The 17,258-nt window shown below is 43.7% G+C and overlaps 1 protein-coding gene across 1 annotated transcript in view; it reads left to right on the forward strand.

Annotated features, from left to right (window-relative positions):
* Positions 1–15,854, forward strand: part of DNAJB12 (DnaJ heat shock protein family (Hsp40) member B12) — a 36,426-nt gene extending 20,572 nt beyond the window's left edge. The window contains exons 4-9 of the mRNA XM_018562910.1: positions 495–674; positions 1,493–1,572; positions 4,273–4,382; positions 7,825–7,997; positions 10,632–10,784; positions 15,276–15,854. Coding sequence (XP_018418412.1) covers positions 495–674; positions 1,493–1,572; positions 4,273–4,382; positions 7,825–7,997; positions 10,632–10,753 — 665 coding nt within the window. The 3' untranslated portion in view covers positions 10,754–10,784; positions 15,276–15,854. The remainder of the gene's footprint in view (positions 1–494; positions 675–1,492; positions 1,573–4,272; positions 4,383–7,824; positions 7,998–10,631; positions 10,785–15,275) is intronic.
* The last annotated feature ends 1,404 nt before the right edge of the window (positions 15,855–17,258 follow it).

Here is a 17,258-nt window from a genome sequence, read left to right on the forward strand (position 1 = left end):
AGGGGGTTCTTGTTTCTCCTAGAAGGTCTGTTGTTACCTGGATTGTAGTGCTGCTTGGTATTCTTCTTATTTATAGTGCCCAAACAATAAGGTCGACTTGTAGTTCCAGGAAGTTTTATTAGGTATAAATGAAGTAAATTGAACTTTTCAGCAGAAGACCCTAAATGTGCCCCAGAGAACAGCTGAACCTGCAACTCATCCCATTCACCAATTCAGTATATACAATGTCAGCGATGAGGTGATGGAATGCTACTGAACTACCGGGCTCCCCAATTCCCACAGCCATCAAATGATCGTTGTGTCTTTAGGCCTCAGCTGACACCCCAGCCAAGAGACCTCAGGGTAGTGTTCTTGGTGGTTGCACTGGTGCTTTTGGCACCAGAGTCCTGCATGTTGCAGTATGAGAGTGTATATCCATATATATCTAGATAGAGCGTGATTGTGCTGTCATATCTCTAATGTATGCGTCTCCATTTGTGACTCTTGTATTCTAGCTATTGGGAATGCATATGCAGTGTTAAGTAACCCAGAGAAGAGGAAGCAATACGATCAGTTTGGAGAGGAGAAGGTGAACCCATCTCGACATGGACACACAGACTTCCACAGAGGATTTGAAGCGGATATCTCCCCTGAAGATCTCTTCAATATGTTCTTTGGAGGAGGATTTCCGTCTAGTAAGCATAACGTCAGCTGATCTCTACTAATAGTAATACTGAACATGTTTGTTAGAGGAGGACTAAAGGCAAATCTTTTTTTTGGCTTTAGTTCTCTTTTGGGTCACATGAGTACATTACAGGAGTACATTTACTAAAGTCCTCCTGTGACCCAAACTTACCATATAGCGGTTTTTTATTGGCGGGATCCACCCCGCTGCCTGATTGACAGCTCTAGAGCCAGAGGTGCCCATGTCCATCCAGTGAGCACTGAGAAACACAGAGAGAGGGGAGGGGGAATCCATGCAGGGAGCAGTTACTGACAGTCACCTCTCTCCATGGCGAAGCTGAGCAATCAATGGTTTGTGATCACTCAGTCCTCGATCCATAGAGCCAGCATGTGACATTGCAGGTGCAGGGGGCGCTAAGCCACGACAAGAGTACATTTTACTCTCCCAATATGCCTCCTTTACCTATTAAGGACATAAGTTCGAGCGCTGTGTATTAAATGTCAGTTCTGCCCAAATCCAATATATCAGTTGTTGCTGACATTGAATCACATGTTGGCAAATAGCTTGGACTCTACATAGAAGATATTCTCACCAATAGTCCCAGTTCTGACCATCGGCTACATCCATAGCATAGCAAACTAATGCTGTCCAGCCCCCCATCAATTCTCCATAATGTGGTATGTAATATAACATGACAATGATACCTCAGTGAAAGCCGTGTCTGAGGGATCAGAGAAGTAAATGGTCAAGTTTGAGTAGAGGTGACTTTACATGAATGTGGACATTTCCTTGAGAAACATTGTCTCCTAATAACTGAACCTTTTCCAGGTAATGTCCACGTGTACAGCAATGGCCGAATGCGTTATACCTATGCTCAGAGACCAGACCGGCGGGAACACCAAGGAGAAGTGAGTTCATTAAGTGTATTGTGTGCAGATCACTCGGAACATTATCATTTATAGCTCCAGCAGGGGTATTACCATTTATAGCTCCAGCAGGGGTATTACCATTCATAGCTCCAGAAGGGTTATTGGAAGTGGATGTGTTGCCCTTGAGAAACAAGTTTAACAGTTTCTTCTTGGACAAAAAAACATCTTCACATTTCCATTCTCTGACATGACTAATTCCAGCATTTCACCACTAGAGGGAGCACTATGACTGCTCGGAAGACTCGCCCACAAGCTCCATATTGCTCCGTCCCCATTCACTGATGATCCTTTTCTGTTATGATTTAGTTTATATTTATGAGATCTGTCAATGTGAATTTCTTCACCACTCTTTATGCCTATACAGTCATGGCCAAAAATCTTAGCACCCCTGTCCGATAATGCACCACTTCGCGCAGAAAATTGTTGCAATTACAAATATTTAGGCAAGCAAGGCCTTCAAAGAAAAAAATCCAGACCCTACAGTCAAACATGGTGGAGGTTCACTGATGTTTTGGGGTTGCTTTGCTGCTTCAGGCCCTGGATGTCTTAACTGTGTGCATGGCATTATGAAATCTAAAGACTAACAAAGAATTCTGGGGTGCAATGTAGGGCACAGTGTCAGAAAGTTGTGTTTTTGTCAGAGGTCATGTGTCTTACAGCAGGACAATGACCCAAAGCACACGTCAAAAAGCACCCAGAAAGGAACCCTTCCAATCTGAGAGACCTGGAGCAGTTGGTGACAGAAGAGCGGTCCAAAATTCCTGTAGAGAGGTGTAAGAACTAATTGATGGTTACAGGAAGCCATTGATTTCAGTAATTTTTTCCAAGGGCTGTGCTACCAAATAATAATTGAGGGTGCCAATAATTTAGTCCCGTCCATTTTTGGAGTTTTGCGTGGAATGTGTGAGATTTGGCTTTTTTTTTCCTCCACTTTTTTGTGTCATACCAATACAAACAAAATAAATAAACATGAGGATGCCGAAACATTTGTAATTGCAACAATTTTCTGCGTGAAGTGGTGCGTTATCTGACCGAACGGCAGAGGTGCCAATATTTTTGCCCATGACTGTAGATGTATAGTGTTGTACATATGATTGTTTGACTGGCAGCCCAGTTTATTAGCAGTGGAGTTGTGTAACATCACAGTAGAAAGTCGGTGATACCCAGGATAGCTCAGTAGATGAAGATACAAGTTGGGCATAGTATGTGTCCTAGTGTGTGGCATTGACCTGTCTTATAGCGTGCTTTTATTGGTGTACAATCTCTGTGGTAGCATTCACAATACTGCTTCCCGTGCACTGCGAGATATCTTCAGAGAGTTGTAAACAGTAATATAATTGCAAGTTTTGACCCTGACCTGCATATGTTGAAGGGATTGGATTTGGATTGCTGAGTGGTTGCTTATAATGCATTGGGCTGGATGTGTCTATTGGAAGATTTGTGAGTTGGTCAGATTGTGGATTACTATTTAACAATAACGTGATTTTATTGTTCAATATACAAACACGGACAGATTTGTTGGTACCCATCTATGACCAAAGTCATCAATCCATCATTTCATCCAGAAATGATCCTGATTTGCTCATGGCCATTCTCTTAGAGGAGCTGTGACTGAGTGAGAGCTTTCTGACACTGGGCTGTATGTTTAACTTCAGAATTCCACAATAGTCCTGAGATTTTGTTGTGCCCTGCACAGATGATTATAGGCACCCTGTGCCAGACGCAGCCCCAGTACATAACCAAGCCTCCTCCATGTTTCACAGTAGGTATGGTGCTCTTTTCTTTGAAAGCTTCATTTTTTTCCATCTGTGAACATAGCTCCAGTTATGTGTCACCTGTCTGGAGGACATTGTCCCAGAAGCACTGTGGCTTGTCCCTTTCGTTCCTACTGGGTCTCCTTCCATTGAACCCACTGTCACATAAAAGGCAATGGAAGGTGCGAGTGGACACCGATGCAACCTTGAAGCTCAGCTTGTATTGGTTTGGAAATGTTCTTTGGCTCTTTTTTCTACCATTCACACTATCCTTCTGGTTTGATTTTTCTCTTGCTGTCACGTACAGGGGGGTTGGCTACACTCCCATGGACCTTAGACATCTTAATAATTGCAACTGTAGTCACAGGACCATCAAGCTTCGCAGAGATGGTCTTATCGGCTTTACCTTTGATATGCTGGTCTATAGTTTTCTTTCTCATCTCGGAGAACGCTCTCCTTTGCTTTGATGATACCCAACAGCAGAGTGACTACTTTTCTCCATTCAAATAGGCGAACAGACTGCTTAAAAGATTGAAGATGTGTGATACTAGATCCAGAAAGCAGTTTCAATGATCACTATGATCTAATTATTGATATCTTTCCTAGGGGTACAGATCTGCCCAGGCCCTGTTATATTATGACTTATTCGCTTTGCTTTAGTCTATGACATAATAAAAGGTGGGGGGTATATATGAGACAACTGATTTTAATGTCATCACTTTTCAGGAGGAATGAAGCTGTAGAGGTAACAACAAATGAGTCTTTATTTAGTATCCTCTATACATGAGTGTGACAATTGTATTTTCTGCAGTTCCATTTATTATTTCATTTTACTAGAGGCACACATTCATCTTCTCACACAGCAAGACTTGTAGTTTTTTATCTGATCCCCAAGCGGGTATTAATAATGTCCTTATCTGTACAGGGAAGTCTCGGAATGTTTGTCCAGTTGATGCCTATCCTGATCCTGATCATCGTGTCTGCACTAAGTCAGATGATGGTTTCCAATCCGCCTTACAGCCTCAGCCATAGACCGTGAGTATTGCTGTCCATACTTCAATTAATGTAAGAGAAGCATTTGGAGGTCCTGGAGACCCAGAGGAGATATCTCTGTGCATGCTCATATATTGGTAACGCTATAGAAGCCAGGAACATAAAAAACACGATCTGTCAATAAAACTACCAATGTGGTGGTTACTGTCCCCTCAGGAGAAAGAAACCAAATCATTTGCACTCCTTTTCTCTTCCTTTATTATGTAATAAGAAGTTGATTCCTTCCAAAATACTGGAAAGGGAAATAGAAGAGGAGTTCATGTCTGCTGGAGCTAGGAAGAGAACACACTTTGCAGTTCTAGTCTTTATTCTTCTTTGGTCATGTGATTGCTGGGTATCTGGGAGAAAATAAACAGATCATAGAATTCAGATGCGTGTCATCATGTTCCATGGTCAGATTGAGAAAAAAGTGTTCACAACTGGCACTTACCTGAAAACTTCCATGTCACGGGTCCACTTCAGCCCACAGCACTTCTCCATTTAGAAATGTATTGGTTTCATCTTTGTGATCTGTCCCAACAGACACATCGAACATTCCAATAAAGTTTACTTTTCTATTACACCCATTTATCTAAATCACAGAGTCCTTCTCCATGCAGACTGCTGGTTTCATTTGTTTAAGTAAAACGTTGAAATGCATTTAAGTAACTTAACAATACTGGACCTTGTATATCACTCAGCTGCAGATCCTCCAATCACCTCTGAATTGGTGCTGACACTGTCCTTCCTTCTGGAGGGTGGCTACTTTAGTTCCCCATGGTCCCTGTGTGTGTTGTAAAGTAGTCACCGCTCCAGGTTCGTTTTCATGCTGGACTACAATCTAATTGTTTAGTTTAATAATTTGTATTGAGATTGTAGTCCATCACATGAGAGAGCTTGGAGCGGTGACTACTTTACAACACACAGGGACCATGGGGAACAAAAGTAGGCACCCTCCAGAAGGAAGGACAGTGTCAGCACCAATTCAGAGATGATTTGAGGAGCTACAGCCGAGTGATAAACAAATAGGATACATCTCTGTTAATAGTTCAGGTACTTGAATGTATTTAAACTTCCTCATGTCCCTTAGCTGAAAGCTTCTTCTCCTGGCTTTAGGAGCCAGAGAATGTGCACAGTGACAGTAATACATCACTTCCGGGTCCATGATTGGAGGAGAGATCAGTGGCTGGAAGCCTCTAACTCTCTCTGATCATTGCGGGGAGACCCACCGAGCCAATCCCGCACGGGGCGGAGGGGGGGTGGGGGCAGCACATTCCGTCGATCGGTACAAGTCATCCAGCGGCCGTATAGACACCGGCTCGCTTGTACCTTAGCGGCAATCACCGGCTGTTTGAAATGACACCAAGAACATGGCTGCAGCAGCTGTGTTCTTCGAATAACCACTTCAGTGGCCCGCTGTATATTTATGGCTACCCGCAGCAAGTGGTTAATATTCTCAGCAAACCATCATAGATCACTGTTGTAGTTGTGATCTGTCACTGCAGGGGAAACGAGGGTCTGTCCGCTCTGCTATTCTCCAAAATGGCTGTTGGGAGATTACAGGAAATTGCATTGATGTCACTGAGCCGTTAGTATGGCTGTTTACATACAAGCGTTTCGGCTTCCATAGAGACGCCCGATTGCTTGTATTATGCGTGCGGGTGTGCGCCGCCGCCAACCTCTAGCTCCGCTGTGCCCGGTGCAAGCTGGGACTGGAGATCAGTACACAATCTCCCTCCAACCTCCTCTCCGATCTCTGAATGCAGGAAGTGATGTATATTACATCACTTCCGCATTCAGCTGTCACTCTCTGGCTACAGAAGCTGGTGAAGCCGATCTCTGCTTCATCAGCTTCTCTGGGGATCACTAGGTGACATTAGGGGTCTTAAAGACCCCTGATGTCTCCATAAAGAGGACCCGTCGCTGTATATTGGCCATCACTTAGGGAGGGGTATAACAAGCCCCCTATGTAATAGCAATAGAGTTAAGTGGAAAAAAAAATTAAAAAGAAATTAGTTACAAAAAAAACCCTAAAAAACATTTTTTTTAAAGTCCCACACACACGCAAAACATGAGTCTGGTGTGTCTACGTGTGCAAATGACGATTGCGCCTATTATGCTGCACATGTTTTATATCACTGCGAATGTCATTTTAGGGCCATCAATCACTGATAACACTAAACTGATGAGCAGTAAAAGCTTTTAAAGTGTCGCCTATGGGCAGTTTTGGGTGTCGTGATTTTTTGCAGGCACACGCAATCTTAAGGTTTGAGGTGTTTGGTGTCTATTTACCCGACGTGACCCCGTCTTTTATATTTTACCAAACAATTGGGTAATAATAAATGTTTAAAACAGTTTTTTTTTTTTTTTTATGTTTGCTACTTTTTTTGTTATAGAGTAAAAAAAATAAAACCCCCAGTGGTGATTAAATACCACCAGAAGAAAGCTCCATCTGTCCCTGAAAATGGTATAAAATTAATTTCAGTACAGCGTTGCATGACAGAATAAATGTCAAAGTTCCGCAGTGCTGAATACTGACAAATGGCCTGGACAGGAAGGGGGTATAAACACCCCGGGCAGCAAATGGTAAAAGGGTAAGATCACTTTCCCAAGTCATTTGGGGAAATGGAATTACCCGGTCAGATCTGGCCCCCCTCCTGCCTACATTCCCTCCCCCAGTGCAATACTTACCTCTCGGCGAGCAGTCCTTTCCCTCCACCAGTACGGGTCTACTATCTGCACTCCATACTGCCGTCCAGAACACAGCCCGGCCTTATGGAGTTAGAATTTTACTTGCAAATTGCGAGCACTCGTTGGTCAGGTGACCACGCTGACCAATGAGAAGCGTTTCTTCACATGGTTACATAGGGTTTTGGTTAAAATTATTTTTTGTATCCGGACAAGTAGTTTTTTAAATAAATGTCCACACCCCTGAAAACAATATATGCATGCATGCATGTATGTATGCATGTATGTATGCAGCTGAGAAGTCTTACCTGTATAGAAGGAATGAGGCGAGCCTGTCACTGAAGGTACAAAGGGTTAAGTATACAAGCCAGGGCTTACTCTGCTGGCCTAATTATGGGCACAAGGTCAATAACATGTCAGAGCCGATTCTGAACAACTGCTGTGCATGGGGGCTGAACTCCTTCTGAAAGCTCTAGTGGCCTGGCTGTTCTTCTGCTTCATAGTAGCCCTAATACAAGGATGCAGATCAATAGAAACTTAGAGGTCTATACCTGCATGTTCCAGGGCTTAGCCTCAAAGTATTTAATTCAGAGAGTTGTGTGAACGTTGGGCAACAAGCATTTTCAGAAAGCGATGCAATTACATCCTCCATTTCTTGCCTGTTTGCCAGTTGCGTGGTGCTCGGGACGATGGTGGAGTAAAAGTGCCATCCCCATAATCAGATCCCTTGACTGACTGTTGTCTTCTTTGCACTCAGGTCTGTTGGTCATATACATAAGAAAATCACCGAACACCTCAGGGTCCCGTACTTTGTGTCTGAAAGCTTTGATGAGGAGTACACTGGCAGCAACCTCAGAAATGTGGAAAGAAGTGTAGAAGAGGACTTCATAGCCAATCTTCGGAATAACTGCTGGAAAGAGAAGCAGCAAAGTAAGTACATGGGAAGATAAGACATTGTGTAGATTTATCTATAGCCCAAAGCAACCAGCAGGATCCTCACTTATCATCCCCGACTTTCATCTGTGACACCTGGTGTGTGTCTTCAGCTTGTTTACATAACTGTATGTGAAGGTTTGCAATGCCGTTCATTTGCAGCAAGTACCTGTAAGTGTCACATTCAGTAGGAAGTCATTTCTGATGGGACCTTCCCATAATTTTATATTCAGTGATACAGGCCAAGAAGAGTCCTTCCTATAAAGCAACGCAGCGTCTGTTGTCATTTATATGATCTGCATTGTTGCCATTGGTATGGAATGGAGTGTTTAGGGCAGCTTTTCCCAACCAGGGTTCTCTTCTGTAAGATCCAATGATCTTTTTAGTTATCTGTGAGGGGGGACATTCGTTCTACTGATCACCAGACTAATGGAGCCCTATCCCACTGACCTCCAATGAGACGGCACGGACATTTTTATGGGCTGTATTCCTTTTTTGACCTTCATTGTTATTTGTTTCATGTTACTGCAAACCATTTAGTTGTATAGAGCAGCCCGGGGTGTGACATACTGTGAGTATGCACAAGTTAAAGTTACTGTTCAAACCCATGCCCTGCATTGTAGTTCTAGGAATTCATAGCTGGGGGTTCCCCGAGAGTTATTTCAAGGGGCCCTCTGTGTTGAAATGAAGTACCTCTGCTGGAAGCACACACCACGTGTATGGAATAGGGATGCACATTTACCGGTTTTTCAGCATCAAGTAAGAGTAGCGATATTTTTCTTTCGGTACTCGCCAATATCGATACCGGAAGTCCCATTAAGGAAGCCAGGCGCCGTTTAAAGACTCACCACCCGGCTTCCTGAGTAGCAGGGAAGCCGTCTCCATGTTTCCTCGGCACCATGTGAGGAGGAAGCATGGAGCCAGCTTTCTGGCCAATCAGGAAGCCGGGGGGCAGGTAATGACTCGCTGCATGATTGGCCAGCTTCTCGACCAATCAGGAATCCAAGCGGCGAGTCATTACACAGAGCTCGGCTTCCTGATTGGCTGGGAAGCCGGCTCCATACTCTCTTGTCACCAGGTAATGAGGGAGCATGAAGCTGGCTCTCTGGCCAATCAGGGAGCCAGGAGGCGGGTAATGATTCACCGTCTGGTTTCCTCATTGGCCATCTTCCCGACCAATCAAGAAGCTGGGCAGCGAGTCATTACACAGCCTGGCTTCCTGATTGGCTGGGCAGCGTGTAATGACTTGCTGCCCGGCTTCCTGATACCGGAAGTTCAGGTATCGGGCTAGGCATCGGAGCGAGTATGAGTACACACCCGAATACTCGGTATCAGCACCGATACCAATACTAGTGCGGAAAGTCACACATTGACCATCTCTCTGCAAGAGCCCCAATCACTGGAATCTTCCAGATATGTCCAGCTGCCTTTCACCATTTCAGCTCTCGTACTTTTGAATCACAGCAACTTCTGCATTCCCCTTGTGGATCTGTTTATTTGGCAATAACTTACGATAACAAATGAACACATACAATGAATTTATCCAACTGGAGCAGAGAAGCTGATTGGTTGCCATGGGCAATTGCACCAGACTCTGTCTGCTCCAGTGTTTTAGGGGAAAATGAGGCTTTGGTTTGAGAAATCATGATCTTTTATTGAATAAAAATGCACTGACAGTGCTTCAAGGCGAAAGGTGGAATGTGGCTGGAGACAGCAGCAAGGTCCAAGGCTGGTGATTGTAGTGCTACCCACTCCTGAACATGGACAGGTGATGGGAATGTGTCTTAGGGAAGATACTTCCCCTTCAGGCTAATAAGGGGACAATACATTCCCATGACTTGCCTATGTTCAGGAGTGGGTAGAGCAACAATCACCAGCTTTGGACCTTGTTGCTGTCACCTTGCTGGCCTGATCCTTGTGGAGTGTGCGGTTTCTTTCTGGGCGGAACATAGTCACCGGCTATAACAGGCAGTCAAGCACGGGGCTCTGTAAGTGGTCACATTACTCCTTTTGTGAGTGAATTGGAGTCATTTTATTTAATAAATACATTTATTAAACTATGGGTGGGGAGTGGGGGGATTGAGGCCCCGTTCACATTGAGCGATTTATCGCGCGGTAATTCCCGCGATATCGCGGCTATTTACCGCGCGATATCGCTCTTCAATGCTTTGCAATGGGGCAAAGGGTCCTGCTGTCGCGGGTCGCTACAGCAGGACCCTTTTTGAAGCTGATTTTGCCGCGATTCTCGCTTGCTCAATGCAAGCATTTGCGCGAGATCGCACAAAATGCAAATCGCGCGACAAACGTGTGATTTGCGAATCGCGCAGTGTGAATGGGGCCTCATGAAAACTGGAGCAGTTGCCCATAGTAACCAATCAGCTTCTTTCTTCAGGTTGTTCAGTTAAGATTTGAAAATGAAGAAAGAAGCTGATTGGTTGCTCCAGATTTGATAACTTCCCCTCTATGTATTTTCCTGCCATTCTCTTTTTGTTATTTTGACAGTTGTCATTGACGATTGTAATGTGTGTGGTGCTGTTCTGTAGTATGTCTAGCTATGTGAAAGTACAGTAGTGACTGAACATGTTCCTGCTGGTATTTATACACTTTGACTGGTTCTCTTTGTACTTTCAGAGGAAGGATTACTATACCGAGCACGTTACTTTGGCGACGCAGATCTCTACCAGAGAGCGCAGAGGATGGGAACCCCCAGCTGTAACAGACTGACGGAGGTCCAAGCTTCCATGCATGGCTAGCCCCTTTCTTGGCACACTGGAGAAAGCACAGGTACAGAGGATACGCACAACACAGACACCTCATCAGTCTAGATTTGTCCTTCTACACAAGCGGCTCAATAATAGAAACTAAAGGAGCTAGAACTTCTATATACAAAACTAGTCACAGTGAACCTCTACTCCATCTTTAAGATTTAACAGTAACATTTATGCCTAAGAAAAGGCACCACAAGATGCCCAAATTTACCTTTGCCACCCAGCAGGGGGAGGGTCCGTGCACAGATCTCCTGCTGATTGGAGCAGTACGGAACGTGTCTCTTTTGTGACATCCATGTCTGTTTAGTTTGCTCCGCCTTTGGAAGCTGGAGGAATGAGCAGGACCCATATTAGGTCTATGGGGCAGTCAGACGTAAGCACACGGGTCTGTTTTACATCCGATTACCTGTGATCTGTCCTGTTCAGGTCCCCAAAACGGAACTCATTCAGTCATTATTTTGAGACTGAGACGGCCTCGGAGATATTGGGATGTAAATGGACGCAGGTCTGTTTACATCCGACTCCCCATAGAGTTGCATAGAAACCGACGGGCGGATCTGATCAGAACACTGTGTAAAAGGAGTCCTGGATAGTAGTGAATGTCTTGTGGGTTCTGCTGTAAAGTGGAACATTTTCCTTTTAAATGTTACAAAACATACAGGTCCATGAAACAAAAGATGCGTCTGAGCGCTGTCTGCTGTTGGAGCAACGCTGCAGGAGTCAGAGCTGCACAGTTTGAGTATGATTGCTTGGGGCAATACACACACATTGTTCTGAAAGACGTGTGATGAATGAGGCTTTTAGTCATTAGTAAATCATATCAGTAGATGACATTGCGCTGTATATACTTACCACTGCCGGAGCATCTGAAATGTGACATGTAGGGCATTCAAGATGTATGTGGCTTCAGGATTGCAGTTAGCCGATCACAATCTCCTAGTGCCTTGGTTCTTTGGCCGGGGGAGTGTGTATGTGTGTGTGAGATTGTGTGTCAGTGTTTTTGGAGGGCCCGTTCACACTAGTACAGTGTGTTAATCGAACAGTCTCATGCGATTAATGCACTGTACCACGCAATTGCACCCACTGTGCATTCTGGTGTATGAGGTGCATTGCCATTCGTTTGAATGGTACCCCAAACACACCTCCCATTCAGAGTTCAGTCGCGCGCACCGGAACACGTGGTACCGCAATGCCATGTGTTCCATTGCAGTGTTACTTGCATCGCCACTTGATAAGGACAAATCTGGGTCCTGAGGTTACATAGGTTGAGAACCACTGCTTTAGTGAATGTGACCCACCAGTGGAAGCAAGTTAAAGTGACACTAAACTCAGGTGTTAAATCTTATAAATGCATTCACGTACCCCAACTAATAACATACATCTATCTTATTTGTGTATCACTCGGCTGTAGATCCTCCAATCATCTCGGAATTGGTGCTGACACTGTCCTTCCTTCTGGAGGGGGGGGCTACCTTTTGTTCCCCATGGTCCCTGTGTGTTTAAATTCAAGCTCACTCCTGTGATAGACTACAATCTCATGTTTAGTTTACTTATTTGTATTGAGATTGTAGTCTATCACAGGAGTGAGCTTGAATTTAAAACACACAGGGACCATGGGGAACAAAATTAGCCCCCCCAGAAAGGACAGTGTCGGCACCAATTCAGAGATGATTTGAGGATCTACAGCCGAGTGATACACAAATAAGTAACATTTTTAGTAATAGTTAAGGTACATGAATGTATTTTTAAGATTGAACTCCTTAATTTAGTGTCACTTTAAATAAATGCTGCATTGGAATGTGAAGCAAGCACTTCACCAAGTGCTTAGAGTTTTGGAACTTTATATTCCTTTTCAGCCCCAATGTTTGAGCAGCACAAGCTTGCCTGGCACCTTCCAGAGTACATTAGATGGAGACAGTTGAACTACTTTAGTTGCTTCCATGCCAGCAGTTTGCCTGGTGTTCAGAGTTCAGGTGAACACTTTGCCCAGGCAAGGTAAGGTTTGCTGTATGGTGACTACTATACGCAGGCTGCACTCTCCCCCTGCCAGAATTCCCTGAAATTGTGGTGCAAGTTTTCATTGTAAACAAAGTAAATACTCCCTGGTGACAAGTATCTGCTCAGGCACCGAGCAGCAACGTGTGGGAGATGTGCACCATACCTGCCATAGTACTGCAATTTTCTGGTGGCATTGGTCTGGGTAGTCAGGTGAGGTGCAGGCAGTTTATGTTGCCTGCTGTGCAGCAAAAGTGTATTTATAGAATAGACCACTTATCGCTTCACTTCAACGTTGATGTGAAGAAACAAACTAAAGCCGACTTTGTAGCATGTTCATGTTTCTCAAAATTGATGTAATGAATGTGCCATTACCGGTCTGATAATAACGCCCAGTGTGGTGTTATAACTAACCCGGTGGTCCCTGTGACAGCATGGTGATCAGATCAGTTTATGAGTTAAATGTGTATTGGTGTTGGGTTATGTTTAAGTGCGTTATACTGTGTAACCTGGTTATGAAAAGACTGTCAGCATCATCCCTTGTTATCTCCCTTTTATACTCTGAAGGAGCTCAGAACAATGACATTTTGGTCAGGCCCTGCTATGGCTGTCTGGAGCACTTTAGCAGGTGGAACCCTGCTGGGTTGTGCAGACAGAATGTCTATGGAGGGCAGGGTGGATGGGATTATAATCTGATCACTTGCTGTATAAAAGGTTGCAAAGTTTCTCAATAAATCAGAGTTTGTGTCACCCTACACTTGAGTCTCGACCAGTGACTGGGGAAATTGGGATCTAAAGATCAGCGGGTTGCAATATCTCCCGAGCAAGGAAGAATACAGCGATGGACATAGTCATCCTGAGTACTGGGGTCCGTCACAGTCCCAAAGTGTCTCAGACATTATCTGCATATTAATTTTGTAAACACGTTATTGCTACCCCATAGGGCCTGACAAGCTTCCTGAGTGATGGTGCATTTGAGGTGATAGACTCCTGGAACTCCATTCATACAGTAGGGAGACAGAAGTTTGGCTCTCATTATGCTTGGCACAGGAGCTCAGTGGGACTGAACAGAAAATAATGGAAAGGCCGCTCTGCACACATCTTACATTTCTTATTTTAACAGCTGAGTTGCTTTAATACATGTTGTGTGTTACGGCGGACCTTTACCCCTTTGACTAAAAATCACTCTGCATGCTGATATGAAATTATCTTCGTTAGCTAAACAAACATTTTTATTTTACTTACAATTTCTTTTTTTTTTTAACTTCCTGGTTCTCTTTGGCACAAATTAAGTAATGGTTTCCAAGCATTGCATCCTGGGAAGGTTACAAGTAGAGCATTGCTGTGAAATCGCAGGGAAAGGCATTTTTCCAGGAAGTAAAGGAAGATTTGGTAATCTTCCCTTAAAATGGCCACTCTCAGGAGAGGGAAAAAAAACGTATGCAAAGAATAAAAAGCCGGCAATTATCTAGGGGTGTGTGTGTGTGTGTGTGTGTGTGTGTGTGTGTGTGTGTGTGTGTGTGTGTTGATTGTTATTACTAAACATTTCTAAAGGTGTGTTTGTTGTTATTTGAAAGATATGGGTAACGTTCCTCTTTAACCCCTTCATGGCTAACGACGTACAGTGTACGTCACTAGCATTGGGACTGTTTAAACTGACACCCGGCAGCTTTTGCCGCTGGGACTCTGTTTAAACTTGTAAAGCCGACTGCCGGCTTTACAATAGAAGCGATTCTGGCAACTCAGCTGTCGCCGGATCACTTCTAAGATCTGGGAAAAAAATAAACAGTATTTAAAATTAACATTACATAAAAAAATTGTAAACATTTTTTAAAGTCCCCAGCGAGCAGACGCATCGGGTCCGCCTACGTATGAAAACGACAAACGCATTACACATGTTGGGGGCTTTTAAAGCGTCTATGGACTTTTTGGGGTACTGAAATTTGTCGCAGTTTCACGGATGCACACAATTTTTAACCTGGGCATGTTGGGTATCTATTTACTCATTGTAATCTCATATTTTATGAAACAGATTGGTATTTTATTGTGTTTTGGGGCATTTAAAAAAAAAAATTTGGGGTTTGATAAGTTGCGCTAATATCGTGCAACATAAAAATGTGCAGCTCCCACCATTTTATTCTACAGGGTCTTGGCTTTCAGAAAATATATAATGTTTGGGGGTTTTAAGTAATTTCAGGCCTAAAATGTGGAATATATCATGAGTGCAAAAAATTCAAAAAAGGGCTCAGTTATGAATGGGTTAAGAGTCCCCATGGGGGCAGAGTGGACATCAGGCGCCATACTGCAATCACTGCCACCATGGGAAGGAGACACAGCCCCAAACTACATCCAAAATTCATCACACCAATTACTTGGCTTTTGAAGATGAGTTTTACATTGAATTAAAGTTATTTCAAGAAGTGACTGTCATCGTTCTAAAATTGATTCAGTCCACACTCTGATCAATCAATGCAAGCGACTCTAAACCAGTGTTTGTTTTTTCTCTCCTCAGATCTTCAGAGCTGGAAATTTTGGCAATACATGGGAGGGCTCATTTCCTGTCTGGGGGGCCTGCAACGCATTGCTTTCTAGTGCGTTACTGACTCTTCAACTGCAGCGTGATTACAATTTGAGAAGTGTCAATGCACAATCCTACTGACATTGTTTGGCAGGAGGACTGAATCTCTGCTCGGCTTCTCTCCACAGTCCCCACATAGTCCGTCGCCCATAGACTTTAATGCACCTGTAGGATAATATAAGCTCGGCAGCTGCTCGGAACAAACCCCAACCGACCATCTGGACCCCTTAAGACTGTGGCCTATTACACCTTCCTATACATGGAATCCGAAGACTTTTAGAACTAAGAATTGAAGGAAGAAAATCTATTTAGAATTACTTTCTAGCTGTATATATGTTGTACTTTTAAACAGAAATAATTATACAGATATTGGATTCAATTTGTTTAGCCAGTATCTGTTATTCTATTTAAAATGTTGTGTGAATCTTTGTGTTGGCGTTGGCCAAAAGCGGAGTCTTTCATATTTAAAATAACTGCATCTGATGGAATATATTTAATAAATTTAGAGACTTTAAATCTGTGTGTTTTCTGCTGGGGTGACTTTTATGGAATACAGAGGCATTGGTGTAAACTGGTCCATGGAGTGTTGCAGAGTTCCCAGTTCCCCTTCCTGTATAAATAGGGTAATAGCTTCTTTCAGGGAACTCTTTTGTCTACATATCTTGTGGACCTAGAACTTGGTGACATCACCATGCCTTCAGGAAGCCAGGGCCCAAGGTATTTTGTCTTCTCATAGGTTAGTATTTTAAGCCTGAAAAGTTTTTGGCTTAGGGGTTATAGCCCTCCCATACTCTACCCAGTCGGCTTTTTTGTCATCTATGTCCCATTGGGCAGATTTCCCTTCACTTCCTGTTCCAAAGCCAGAACTGGCATCACCACAGGAAGCCTTTCCATCTATTCCTGTTCTAATGACAACCCAAAATTTGGGATTTTTCTTTTAGTCATAACCATCCCTAGGACAAATAGAGAGATTCCCCCTCCAACAGGGACACAGACAGCAAGAAAAATCTGACATATTGTCTAATCCCACTCCACGGTATCCAAAACTATAAACTAAAAAAAGTTTTGGCTTCATTTGCACTTTACATAGGAGGGGGAAGGAAGGGCTCCCAGATAAGGGGGAAGGAAGGGCTCCCAGATAAATGGACCTTTATGGACATCAGGTGTCTATTAGGCCCATGACGCCTCCTCTCTCCACAGCCAGTGCAAATTAGGAACACAGAGTCCCTGATGTGCAGCTGACCCAGCCACTGCCAGTAGAAAACAAAGCCTATGACACAACAACCTGTGTATACAGGCACTTCCAAACCTCACAAATGAGATGGACCCCACACACACACTTTATTAGGTCTGGTGTGTACAGACAGGGCTGCTCTTCACAGAGACCAATGATAGTGATACTACTGCATTGATCTCCCATATAAAAACTACTTAAACCTTAGAGTATAAAATCACAAGGCGCTGTGTTGGGGGCTATTCATTTAAATGGTATATTTACCAGACCAAAAAAGAGGCGTTCATTGTTATTGCGTTAGCGTGATGCGGAGCCATTCACTCTGAACAGCATCCCAATGCACCTTGCCGACAGACATGCGTTGTGCTGCCAGAAATAGTACATTCACCACAAGCAGCCTATTCATATGAATGTGAAAAAAGTTTCAGAGGTGCTGGTAATTTTTGTTGTCCTCATGACAGTTCAGACTTAATAAGGCTTAAAAAACAAAAAAATCACCAACTCTGGTTAGGTGACTCCAAACAGCCAGATTTCCTTCAAAGCATGCCCAAAAGACTCAAATGTGGTCGCCAAACCAAACTGGTATTCGAGCCCATGAAAAGTTTAAAAATCAAGTCAAGAAAACGGCCGCCATTACCTAAAATGCAAACTCCAGGGGAATGCCACAAAGATCTCTCTAGTCA

The sequence above is a fragment of the Nanorana parkeri genome, unplaced genomic scaffold (assembly GCF_000935625.1).
Source record: "Nanorana parkeri isolate BGI_ZX_2015 unplaced genomic scaffold, ASM93562v1 scaffold612, whole genome shotgun sequence".
Taxonomy (NCBI): domain Eukaryota; kingdom Metazoa; phylum Chordata; class Amphibia; order Anura; family Dicroglossidae; genus Nanorana; species Nanorana parkeri.